General features: G+C 29.9%; 1 protein-coding gene across 3 annotated transcripts in view; it reads left to right on the top strand.

Annotated features, from left to right (window-relative positions):
- LOC143235473 (nucleoprotein TPR-like) overlaps positions 1-13,825 on the top strand; it is an 83,875-nt gene that overhangs the window by 34,419 nt on the left and 35,631 nt on the right. For 2 of the 3 annotated variants that reach the window (XM_076473685.1, XM_076473684.1), the window contains exons 13-26: positions 633-773; positions 1,753-1,863; positions 2,625-2,694; positions 3,125-3,184; positions 3,674-3,768; positions 4,634-4,688; positions 6,066-6,163; positions 6,644-6,778; positions 7,261-7,335; positions 7,909-8,109; positions 10,092-10,189; positions 10,407-10,554; positions 11,997-12,134; positions 13,324-13,508. In XM_076473685.1, coding sequence (XP_076329800.1) covers positions 633-773; positions 1,753-1,863; positions 2,625-2,694; positions 3,125-3,184; positions 3,674-3,768; positions 4,634-4,688; positions 6,066-6,163; positions 6,644-6,778; positions 7,261-7,335; positions 7,909-8,109; positions 10,092-10,189; positions 10,407-10,554; positions 11,997-12,134; positions 13,324-13,508 — 1,610 coding nt within the window. The remainder of the gene's footprint in view (positions 1-632; positions 774-1,752; positions 1,864-2,624; positions 2,695-3,124; positions 3,185-3,673; positions 3,769-4,633; positions 4,689-6,065; positions 6,164-6,643; positions 6,779-7,260; positions 7,336-7,908; positions 8,110-10,091; positions 10,190-10,406; positions 10,555-11,996; positions 12,135-13,323; positions 13,509-13,825) is intronic. The other variant, XM_076473686.1, reaches the window with a different exon arrangement.

Here is a 13,825-nt window from a genome sequence, read left to right as displayed (position 1 = left end):
GAATTTTTAGTAGTAGAGTGTTAATGGTAGAGATAATTGATAAAGTGTGGTTCCCAATATTTTGGTAATGGAGTGTATGATACTGACACAATTTACAAGGGTTAATGCCCTGGTTTAGTTCTAGAATGTTTGATACTGACACTTTATAAAGATTAATACCCCAATATAATTCAAGTGTCATGCTGGGCTTGTCCAAGTGGTTGGTGTGCTTGGATTATGAAACCAAGGTTTTATGATTTGCTGCTTGCCATCACATATATGTGCTACGCACTTCAATAACTGTGGCTGCTGTATAATAGTGATGGTCAAATATTACTTTTTAATTAGATAAAAGTATCCCAAGAGGAGTGGTATCAGGTGCTGTCAGATAGTTGTTCTTTTTTGTTGTCACTTCAAAATTTGGGATAGCTATGTGCAAATAGTCCTCAGTGTAGTTTCAGTCGTAGATATAGATCAGTGTTCATATAGTCGCATCAACCTACAAATCGTGTGGAAGTATGAACTTCTTGTTCCTTAAGAGTTTTCAAAATTTATGATGTTGATGCAAATAATTTTAAGTACCCTGTGTATTCAGATAGAAGTATATTTATTATAAGTACAACTTGATACTAAGTCTAAAGTTTGTTCTATAGAATAACCTGGAGCGTTTGGAGTCTGAGACAAAGGTGAATCTTCAGCGACAGGTTGAACAACTTAGACAGGATTGCATGCTGTATCACTCACGACTGGAGAGAGAAGAGGAGAATCATCGAAATGCCATTAAATTGTTGGATGTAAGTTTTATAACAATACTATATGTAGTTCAAAGAATTCACAGTTGTGAAGTTCTAAATAATATTATTTAAGTAATGTTAGGGAAAGACCACAGGTACTTAAATTTACAGATTTAATATTTGTGTACCTTATTTTATTAAGTATCCTGTTTAATAAGAATACAATTTCAGTCAGTTGTACCAATGTTTTAACCATAATCATGAAATTATATGTACTATAACTGAAGAGTATCTTCATGAAATTTGACAAGCTTTTATTACAAATCACAAGTGTGTTGTACTTATAAAATTGGATTTTTTTGATTCATTATCTTTACTTATAGATTTGTCTGTGAATTTATGAAGCCTTCAGAGAGTTAGGTTCATTAAAAAGTGATTTTCTTGTTACGAATAAAAATATCTGTTTTCACCTTGCAATTTTCTTAATTTATTTGCATAACCACTAAAAGCTCCAAAAATTATACATTTTTTGAAAACTTTCTTTTTTATTTCCTGTACTCTCTAACACTAACTGTAGTGAAATCGTCAATGTACAATAAAATGAAATGTTGAAAAATATAAAGTAAAATCAAACATACCTTTTTTTCATGTAATGACTACAGATTGTAATAGACCATTACAATTACATATCCTAACAGCCTTGTCCCTCCACACTTATTAGAAACTGGGTTTCAATATCCATGGTGTGCATGCCATAGCACAGATAGCCCTTTGGAGCTTTATTTTCCATTACAACCAAACAAACCTAACAACCTCAGTTTCTAACCTTTTCACTTGTCCTTTTTTTTTTTTACTCTCTGTATCACCAAATTGGTGGCATGATGTTTTTATCTTTTTACATGATGTCTTTATGAGTTCGTTATCTTAATGTGATTTATATCTTGGCGTGAAGTTTTAATTTTTGTTTCATGTCTTTCCAATGGTATGGTGTCTTTATCTTTGCTCAGTTTAACTGCTCTCTTTATTTAACTATATTTAGAAACAAGTAGCAGAGCAAAGAGAGAAAGCAAATGAGGAAGTTGAGAAGAGGAAAAAAACAGAGGATGACCTTGATGATGCTTATGCAAGTATTCATCAGTTGAAACAAGAGGTAGGATGTATTGTTCAACTCAATACATAATGTAAAGTACAATTTTCAATGTTTTTTTAATTTAAAAGAATTTGATTTTTGGCTTGGAAACTATTAAGATGTGTCTTAAATTGTTAATTTTGCAGACCTAATCAGTTTAAACCTTAGTAGAAATAGTAGTACTAAGTGTCATGATATACAAACCAAAACATTTTAAACTGTAAGAGCTTAAATTGTATTCTACTTTTTATTTAATGCTAGTTTATTTAGCAGTATTGCTTAAAATTGTATATGTATTATTGGGATTGATGGGAAAATGTCATTAACAGTGGCAGTGCTAAACTGATGAATCATTGCATTTTAATTTTTTAAAATTTGTTGCTTTATGACTTTCAGTACACCTAATGAGAATAGTACATTAAAAACAGGTATAGTAATTATTATAAAATTGATTTTTTTTTAAAGTTTAAGTTTAGGTTGTTAGAGTGCTTTAATTAGAATTCCATGACAATATTAATATTAGATGTTTGTGGCCCATCAACCAAATCTCTTATAGCTCTAAGAGTTTATTAGTTACTCAAGTTGAAACATCAAAAATGAGATTAAAAATTCTTGTATTATAAAACAATTTTTGAAATGCTAATTAAAAAAAAAGGTTTGAACTAATTGTTTTAATGATAATGAATATTTCATCAGATGTTATAACATAAAACATATTACTGACATTTATGAATTCTTAGAAATAATAAAAAAGTTTAATTTATACTCAATCTGTTTCACAGGTGACAGAAAAGGATGCTAAACTTGCTGCAGTGGAATCTAAGTTATCCAGAATGAAGCCTATAGAAAATGGTAAGTAGAGAAAGAAACTGTAGTTAAACAAAACAAAATTAAGTTTTCCCTGTTTTACAAAACTAGTTATTGTCATTTAGTTTGCTCAACAAAATGAAAAAAGATGGAAAAGGGTTTTCATGTATTTTTTTTTTATTCACGTTGATTGTTGTTTATAAACAATCTGAAGTAAATAGTTTTGACCTTAAAACATCTTTTATTACCTTGATGTGTTTAAATGAGGCAAAATGATAATGCAAAACATTATGAAGTGACTGTAAGGAATGAAAGATGTGTAATTTGGTGACGTCTATGATGAAAATAGTTTTAGAATTAGAATGAACATTCTATAATATGTGCATTATAGAATATATCAAGTGTAAACAATTTCGTAGTGCAAATTAAAAATGACTATTTTCTTACTTTTTTGAAATTCTGTGTGTGTTTTCAGAAGCTACTGAAGTTAAAAACCTCCGTTTACAGTTGACAGAAGCAAGAAATGAAATTAAAGGTTTGTCTTGTTAATTAAATCAGTAATTTATCCTTATACTTATTCAAAGAAAAGATTGAAAGTATTATTTTAAAAACAATGAATGATTCATCTTGTTTCAATTTGCAGAAGCAAAGAATGAAACAAAAATCTGACTTATAAATGTTGGTGATTTGTCTTTGTAATTTGACAGTTGACAAGACCAGATATCATTTGGTTTTTAGCTCTCTTTACATATAGATGGGCTTATTTTAGATGGTTATTGATACAATGGAGCCTTCTCTCCTGTCAGTGAAACATATTTTAGTTGTTAGTTGTTAAAAGCTTGTCTTTGTTAGAAGCTGGATTCTTAGATATAAGTACATATCATTCCCAAATATTTTTAAAATGTATTTGATGGAAGAGTTTGGTCTTGAGCACACAAAAAACAAATACATAGAAATTCGAAAATTTGTTGTTTTTTTTACTAACAACAAGAAAATTAAGCACTGAAAAAAAGTTTATTTCTAGCTCTTGAGGAAAAGTTGGCTTTGTCTCAGAGGGCAACAGACCGTTACAAGACAGTAGCCTCAGAGGTGGAGTTAAGGTTGAAAGAGCAAAACGAAGTATGTATTTAGAAACTAATTATCTATTCTATGTTTTAGTAAATTTTTAGTGAAATACTTTTATTGTATGTTTAATTGTACTATAAGTAATTTGTATATAGATGGAAGTTACATTTTTAGTGAAGTTTGATGTGTATCTCAGTGGGAGTAAAGGTTAATTCAATAATTATAAATAATTGGTGTTTAAAATAAATAAACAAAATGTTAATTATATTGATTGATTAGTACTTAAACTAAATTACATTTGTAAATTACTTAAAAGTGTATAATAATCACAGTTCATTTGCTTAATTTTGTTTGAATCATGACAGCTATTCACAAAATTTATGATAATAATGTCTGTTGTATACCAGATAAACTGTCAAGTCCTGGTATTGGGCTAATGGCCTAATTGGCACTGGATGTAGCAAACGTAATGTATTTGACATGTAGTTACAAATTATTTCCATTCTCTTGTAATTTCTTACAACAGAAAAGCATATTCTATCTATAATGTAGGTGGACACAAGTACTCAGAAACATGGATCACTTTTAGGTTTTAGATTACTTGACCCAGATATAGATGGATTATTATTTTGAGAATTTAAAGAAAATATAGAAAATAAAAGAAACACAGCTTTAAGCTTGTGACTTTGGCTATCCCAGTAAAGATAAGACTAAAACACTCATTTTTTATTACTAAAAGATGTTTAGAGGAGTGTTGAGTTTAACAGCTAGGTAAATACTTGTAAAAAGGATGACTGAAAAAATATTGTTTATCTCATTGTCATATGCAATGTGAGATGATTGTAATTGAGAAAGATTCTGAGTATTTTGTACATAGTGTACTTACTGTTATTTGTTATGTACTTTGTGTGATTCTTAGATCAGCCAGCAGTACAAGAATTCAGTAGAGACTAGCTTGCAAGTTTCTGAAGAAGGTTAGTTGGGTTTGTTTGAAATTTATTCTAGCAAATGGTAATCCTTTACTACTCAAGATTTTATAAATTTTGTCTTCATAAACTTTCTAATGTAACATCTTGTGCCATAAACCTCTTTTAAATACACGTACTTAATTATTAGTGTGCAGAAGTTATTTTTTAGACATGAAATACAAATGGATTATTAGTAGCAATAAAACTTATTACTTACTTTTTTTTGCTAGATTTTTCTTTTAACATGTTCAACTGTACCAACATATTATATGAGTTAAAATAGGTCAAAATTGTTATTTTCTGTCTGAGCATCTCTTCTTTATTTACCACTCCATCAGGAAGTACAAAATTTAACCTAAACCACTCATTATTATGTCATTGCTCAGGTAAAGCATAATATTCATAGCCTTCAATCTTGTTTAGGTGATTTAGATTTTTCTTTTAATGGTTACAAAGTCATTCAAATTGCACAAATAGACTTAGGGTAGAGAAAACAGGTAAAATACAAAATTTTTCTCAAAGAAAAACAAAATTTCTTAAATTTATTTAGGAGGTTGTAGAGATTAAGCAAATGAAGTTTGAGAACTTTGAAATGAAGGAAAGTATTTTTAGTCTTAATAGGGAAATCATTTTGCATTCAGAATAGTAAAGTATATATTTGTTGACAAATCATTAGTAAAAATGCTTTAATAAAAAATTGATTTTTTCTTATTCTATTTTGTATAAAAAGTTATGGTATGGAAACTGTAATGAGTACAACATGGTGACAAGTTTGGTTGAATCAACCAATCTTGTGGTGAGAGAATTAAAAGTTTGGACACGGAGAATTAAATTTTGATTAATTATTCTCTTGCTAGTAAGATTTACTTTCAAGTGTCACAAAAACAACTGAAAATAATTGTTAATAATGTGTTTTTGGTGTTTGTTAGCAAAGTTATTTCGGTATGTGTATAAACATATGCTGTTGGTTTTATTTCCTCTCTGTCACATGGGTATTCGAGGTAGTATTTTTAGAAAAAAAACAAGTCCATAGTGCATTTAAAGGATTTGTAGATACTTGTTCTGTGTTGTTACTGAAATATAGTTTTACATTTATAGATGAATTTTATTTGAAAACAAATATATAGGCTTTTATGTTTTTAAGAAAAAATATATTAGGAGTTGACATATTAGTTGTATGTTTTTGAATAATGTTTTAGATTTTCTAAGTATGTATTTATTTAATGATTTAAGCATCTTTCATTTTCCTGTGCTACATCAGCATTATAAAAAACATTAAAACTTTATATACTCTTAAGTTGTTTCTTCAGAAATCTTTCAGTTACTTTGTAGAATCCTTCACCTTGCATACAATACTTGATAATAATTTTAATTTTTCTTCAGGTCGAGAGAGTCTTCAAAAAGAAATAGAGCATTTAAGTAAACAGAAAGAAGAGCTTCTTCAAGAGAACTCTCAGCTGTCGGAAAGATTGAACAGTGAGGTACGAATCAAGTTGCTCTTGAGCTATAAAGTTGATGTGCTGTTTGTGCATATTTTATTAACATATACACAACTTTAACTTTTTCTTCTAATAAAACAAATATTTCAGGCTTGCTAGCTTTCCAGTTAGAATTACTTAATGTTTTTTGGCATAAAAGTCGCACATAGTTTCTACATTTAAAGCCACGTGAAGACTGGGCAGATGAGAGCTGATGTTAGATGTGGTTACCCTGCATTACTAGACGTGTTCTGTGTTTGTCTAAGTCATTTAGTACACAGGTTTGAATATAGTAAGGATGTCTGTATTTGCAGACATTAAGTTGTAAAATAGTGTTTGGTATGTCAGTTGGTGAAGCTGTGTCACAAAAAGGCATCTGCCATATAAAAGAAATTCAAACACCGTTGAATAAAGGTTATTGGGAAAACTGAAGATTTTTCCTTATATACTTTAGTCTAATGTTGATCTGGTCTCTGTCTTAAGGTGATAGAACTGCGTAAGCAGTTAGCCACTGTCCAGGCAGAACTCACTTCTGCTAAAGAAAATTTGAGTGAAGCAACGAAGAAGGAAATGCAAGCTAGAGAAGATCTTAAGAATCAGATTCATCTGATGAGAGAGGTATCTATATAATTTTTCTGGAGTTTAAGAAAATTTGGTTAAAAAATGAGAAAAGAACCTTTGGATTGAAATGTTCGAGTTTACTTCACTTTTAATAGCTTTGATGATTCTTCAGTTTTTCTGCTTCTAGTTCATTTCCAGTTTTACATTTTGAAATGGCAAATTAAAAAGTTTTCCTAATGTTGTAATGTTTGTAAGTTGAGTTTTTTGTTTCATCACAACTCTAAAATTAATAGCAGATTTTGCTTCCTAACTTCTTTTTTTAATAATTTCATACAGGGTGAAGCTTGTCATAACAAAATAGCATTTTGAATAAGCAATCATGTAATTGAGCCTCCTTATAATACCTTAGTTCATGTCTGTTTTAGTGAAGTGATATCGAAGTGAATCACATATACATAAAATAATTCCAGATGTTTTAGAATGTATGAGCAATAAAAAAAATAAGTGTTGAAACTTCTAAAGGAATAGTCCTTTAACAGGCCCAGGATAAGTATGAACGAGAGTTGATTCTCCATGCAGCAGATGTTGAAGCTTTAACATCAGTAAAGAAAGAGGTAATGGATTTCAGATATTTGTGTATCTTTATCATGCAAGGAGGATTTTATAGATTTTAATAATGGAAAATAATATGTTTCTTACTGAGATAATGAAAATTAATGCATTTCATTTTGAGATAATAGAAACTTCTATGTTTTGTATTGAGATCATGGAAATTAATTTGTTTTGTATTAAGATAGTGGAAACTAACACATCCATTATGAGTTGAGTGGGATCCACCCACCCTGTAACCACAAAGGTATCCATGAGAGTAATTATGTTATGATTTTTAATAATATATGCATATCTTTGCAAAGATCATTGCACATTACTACTGGTATTTATTCTCCTCTTCCACAAACTATAGCTAAACCAGCAATATTGGGTAAAAAGATCAGTTGATAGCAGTGACATCATATAAATAATACCATGTTAAACACACTTTGTAAATAATCATGAGATGTTCATTTTGACTTCCATCTGTGTGATTAGAGTTGATTTTAAGATAAGCCAAATATTTCATAGTTTTTCAGGTTTGTATGACTAAAATATTATTACTGATTTAGAAGTGATTGTATATATCATGGTAGAATCATTTACAGCTTGAGACAGAGCAGAGCAAGATTCAAAAAGCTAAGGAGACAGCCCAGAAGGCTGAGTTTGAACTTGGTGAACAGTTGAAACATCAGGAAGAAAAAGAAAACCAGTGGAGAAAAGAAAGAGATGACATGCTTGAGAGATGCGACCAATTAGAATCTCAGAATAGTGTTCTTCATGAACAGTTGCAGTTGGTTAGTTGTGACTTCTAGTTATTTTTGTTTTCTGCTGATGATTCAGAATGACTGATTAACTTATTGTTGTTGGTTATACATGGTACATCTCTAAATGTTTAATATTGTTTTAGTGCTAGAGGATGTTTTGATATACTGGCTGATAAAATATAATGACACATTTACAATGGTTAGTTTTAATAGTTTTGTTTTAAGAGTAATTACTGATTATAAGTATTATTTTTATTATAAGTTACAGCTTTTACGGTAAAGAGTATGATTCAAAAATGTTTCGATTATTTTGTACTTGAGAATGATTGTACCAATGATCAAAATGTTGTTCGTAATTTAGAAATATCCTATACTGTAAAAGGTGTAACTTGTAATGAAATAATAATTAATTTTATTTTATACACTACAGTTCTAATAAATTATTTTAATGATTGATGAAACTTCAGTGTTCAGTTACAATAATTTTTTTTCTTAGTGCTAGAATATGCAATCAATTTCTTACTGACTTGTAGATTTCAAGTAATGGAACTTGTAGACAGCTAGTTTATGTATATGTGTACGTTTTTATTGTTGGTCTCAGTGTTTTGGTGTAGAGAGGGCTTTATATTTATTGTTTTAATATGTATATTTGAGTTGACAATTTTCTAGTTATTTCAGTTTGTCTTGCAGATTTTTAACATGTTCTTCAGTAGTGGAATTTAGTTGATACCTTGATCTTGTACAGTGTTTGTGTTATGTATTGTTTAAAACTACTTTTTTTTTTTTTTTTAAGTCAACATTATTGTACTGAAACATTGCATTAAACTATTTCTGTAGAGCATAAGGGGTGAGTTAGATATTTACGTGTAGCAAAGTTGAAAACAAAATGCTTCTTTAGTCATAAAGATAGTTAAAAATGAAATCCAAAGAGTAGTGTTTAATAATATTATAATTTATAAATTATCACAAAATTCATAATTCATTGTTTTGAAACTTGGTTTTGCATATCGATATTAGTTTTGAGTTTTATTTGAAACTTCCAAAATGACGTGCTTTTATTTACAGAAATCCATTTCTCTCATCTTTTTGGACCTGTAAATGAGAAAAAAAAAAATTTGTTTTGGATTTCAAAAACAAATATATATATATATATATATATCTACACTCTTTTTTTTTTTGCAATCATGCTCATGTATGTGTCTGTTTCCACACATTTATCTTGAAAACTAATAAACCGATTTATATAAAAAATTGTACACAAGATGGGAAGTTTGTATGAGACATTTCTCCACAAATTTGGCCCATATCCTGATTTTGGGTCACTTTTTATAATTTATAGTTTTTAATCCAAAACCTAGAAAATGTGATTGGATTTCAACCAAATTTCATTAGCATATTAAGTTTGAAACTGATTATCACAATGTGAAAAGTAATGTGGGTCATTTACCATGTTGGATTTGTGAAGGACATTTTCTCCATATTTGTACATATTTCTGCTTTCTGCATGTAACATGAATTCATCAGATGTTTCATTAGATTTCTGCATCCTGCATGTAGCTTGAACTTGTTGCAAGTTTTTTTTATATTTTTATGTTTTTCTGTATTCTTTATATAGCTTAAGTTTAGTCCATAGTTTTATGTTTATCTTAAAGATTAGTTTAGATGGTTTTTAGTACTTAAATATGAGTGAAGATTGGGTATTCATTGTACTGTAATTGTGAGTAGAGGTGAGGTATTTATTATTTTTAAGTGTGAACGATTGAGTTGCATTTAACTATTTATTTACAGTTTCATTTAAATTCTATTTTCTTTAATGGCACATGTGTTTGGTAATGAGTTTATATGTATGTGGTCCCATTCAGAAAAACATGAAAAAGTTAAAAGTATCTCAATTAGCATGTTTGGGATCTCAACCTGTGACAAATACTAGTATTTAAAATGGATCATTTGCATCAGTTTGCTTTTGTTCTTGTGTTGACTGATAAAATGAATAAATTCTTTTCTTCTCACAGATGAGTACACAAATGGCTGCTCTCCAGTCAAAGGATTGGTCTGAAATGCCAACCCAAAATAATGAAAAAAGCAGTGAACAACTGTTGGAGGTGATCAGGTAGAATAGTAATTAGATAGAATTTCAATAGTATATTGATGATAGTTATGTAATTGTTTAATTATTATGTCATGATTACTGTAACTCTTCAGTAACTACAACTCTTTCATTATTATTTGTTTGAATGTGTTATTCTACCAAATATTCAGTTGTCATACTTAAAATGATTAATACTTCTTTTAGGCAGTTTGTTTATTACATTGTTTTGTATTGTTAGGTATCTAAGGCAAGAAAAAGAAATTGCTAGAACTAAATATGATGTCATCCAGGCAGAGCATACACGAATAAAATATCTTGTTGAGCAACTTGAGAAACAGCTGAAAGCCACCAGGAAAGAGTTAAATGATGAAAGACAGCGTATTCAGGTTTGTGTGTGTTCTTGATTCTTGGCAGGATTTCCTATTTTTTTTTCTTCTGTGGCCGAGATGGAGAGTAGTTTCAACAAAAATGTAGTTTTTCATTGCTATTAGTTTCATATCAAAATATGCTTGCTTCTTAGATTAGAATTAAAAATTACGCTTTCATGAGTAGAGGTAATTTAATGTACTGTTCATGTGTTTTTTAGTGATGATTGTAATTTCTTGTAAATCCGTATAATAAGCTAGCATTGCAAAATAATCCTTATATAAAAAATATATAATAATTAGTAATAGTAAATAAATATACATATTCAGTAAGTTCATTTGATGGAATATTACAAAGTAGTAGTTGATGTTTACATTTCAGTACTTTTCAACAATTACAGCAAAATCTCTGATTTAGTCTTTGAAGAAATTATTTTCAATGTTAAGAATTTATAACTTTTCAAGTCATGTAATAAAAGCTGTAACTCTGGTATAAGGTACTAATTACAGTGTTGTAAGTAGAACTTGAGTGAGCAACAATGGATAACTGGGAGGTTTTAAAATCTTGCCAAACCCCTCACTTTGACCAACAAGATTCAGTTTCATTAGTTGTTGCCAGATATTACAGTTGTCAGACTTAAACAGAGATGCCAACCATTACGATTTGAACGTAATCGTTACGGATTTCGTGTATACATTACGACTATACGCTCATACAGACAAATATTATGACTTGTTGCAACTCTCAAATTATTATATATTATATAGGCCTATACAATAAAGTGATAAATTGTTCCCCCAGGGCTTGAAAGGGGTGAAAAGAAAATTTCTAGTGAGATACAAATAAATTTTGATAATAAATAAAAGACATAGTTCAAATGGCTACTTGTGATAATCATATTTGTGGTTGAAATAATAAAAAAATATTTGTATCTCTGATATCTACCAATAGTTTGAGTGCGGTGCTTCTCCATACTGGGTATGTGGGGGAATCCATAGTTACGTCATCAGTGCTTGTCAACCAATCAGCTCTCGCATAGATGAGTATTTCTCATTTTCTAAGCTGCGTAGAAACACCAATGTGATCGTTCACAAGATGGAAAAAAGAGGCCTTGTTCACCAGATTGTTTGGTTTCTGGCAAATCTAAAAGGACTAAAACTGTGAAAGGGCTCTGTCTACAATCATTATGCTCAGTCACTTGAAATAGTTGGCATCTCTGCTTAAAATGATTAACACTTTTTTTTAGAACATTTACAATTTGTTTATTACATTGTTTTATTCAGACTAGATGTTTTCAGCCAGAAATAGAATCATCTATATTAGCTATTTTCAATCTGGGCTCACTTCAGGTGGTCTGTGGAAAAGCTGTATAATTATTGAATGGAAGTGGTAGCGTAATTTATAAATCATTTTGTGGACCATGAACAGAAGAGTTGATGGATTTTTCATTGATTATTTCTAGAGTTTTGCACTTACTGAAGCTCAACACAGTGAACTATTGAAGAAGGTTGAAATGTTGAATCTGCTGACTGAGAGCAATCATCTTCTTCGAGATGAGAAAGAAAAAGCTCTTGAAGAGTGTAGGAAACTTGAAGCTAAGGTAAAGCTGTTTCTGTCAAAGTTTGTGACTAGAATGAAATGGATTTTGTATGTTAAGTTTCCAAAAGATTCAAATTGTGAAACAGCAGTTAGAAACATCATTTCCTTTATCTAAAATGGAAGACAGAGAAGGGGATAAACTTTTGAGGAAAACAGGCTTAAAACCAAAATGGGTATACTTCACTTAATAAAACTTAATTACTTAATTGGAAGAGAAGATAGCTTGTTTATACTTCTAAGTTTATCTGACTATCAAACTAGATTAAGTTGAAAGATATTTGTGGTAAGATGTTTCATATATCTTTAAGAATGATTAATTTTTGAGGTTAGTTATTTTATGCAAAAAAGTGGTAATAATAATGATTTTAATTCTTCAGTCAAGTATTTCAAGTGAGCCATATTCATTATTTATTGTGATGGCCCCAGCACCATATTGTAATGTTTTGTAACTGTTGTGGAGACACAAGTGTAGAAGACAACGTTTTGAAAGTCTTCTGTCTGAAGGCGAGAGGCAGAAGACTTTCAAAACGTTGTCTTCTACACTTGTGTCTCCACAACATGCAGTTGCCGCCCATTCTACAATTTCATTGTGAATACTCTACCTAAACAATCTGTGAAAGAATAATGAACAAAATTTTGACAAAATATTACAGTATTACTCCATAAGTGGTTGTAGTTCCAGGATAATATTGCAACTCTAGCAAACAAATATTTTCCATGACAAATTTTCAGAACTTTTGTTCTTGTGATACCATAAGATGCCACATTTAAAGTATATGGTTTAAAATTAGTAGTTAGTCTCTTTAATATTCTGTTTGGTTCTGATGATGTGTAGCAGTTATTTGAGTGAGCTATGAATTGCACAGTTTAAAGCACGAAACCACACGCAGCACTTTCAACTATGAGTACATATAAAAGTGACAGTTGATTCTATTTTTCTATTCAAAAGAGTAGAACATAGCTTTTATGGTGACAGATACTGTTGGCTTGTTATTTTTCATATGGTTAAAAATTTGGGACAATTATTCGTGAATCGTAGGTATTTCTGATCTAGCTATTTAGTCCATATATACATAAAATGCTGTTCTGGTTTAAAATCCAAAATTTCATTAAAGTTGAACCCAAAGTTTCTGTAAGAGTAGTTTTAATTGCAAATTTTTAAAAATGACATGGTAACTTTCACCTTACAGGTCTCTCAGTTAGAAAATGATATTCTTCCACTGCAGTCCAAGAACAGAGATCTTAACTCTCAGGTTGATGATCTGACCACTGAGACCTTTGCTTTACGAGAAGAGATTAAAAGATGGCAGACACGGACAAATCAGCTTTTAGAAAAATCTCAAGAAGTAGGTCCAGAAGAGATGAAAAGGTTAAGGTGAGGCAGTAACAGTCACTTTTCTTTTTGATACTGACTTTAATAGTTGAATTGCTGTGAATCATTTGAAATAACTTGGCTCACTTCTTTATAAAAGCCCAAGTGTAATACAAAGTATGGTCCTGAGTTGATAGTTGTACTGTAATGTAGTCATAAGATGAGAGCCAGTAATTTCATCATAATTCTGAAATGTAACACATACTGTTTGGCTATGAGAAGTTATTAAAAGTATTGTACATAGGTAAAACAGAATGTATTAATAATTTTATTAAAGTGTTGAGATATTATTATTAAAATGAGGCTAATTTTTCATTAGT

This window comes from Tachypleus tridentatus, chromosome 12 (assembly GCF_004210375.1).
Source record: "Tachypleus tridentatus isolate NWPU-2018 chromosome 12, ASM421037v1, whole genome shotgun sequence".
Classification (NCBI taxonomy): Eukaryota; Metazoa; Arthropoda; class Merostomata; order Xiphosura; family Limulidae; genus Tachypleus; species Tachypleus tridentatus.
This window is presented reverse-complemented; position numbering and strand designations above follow the sequence as displayed.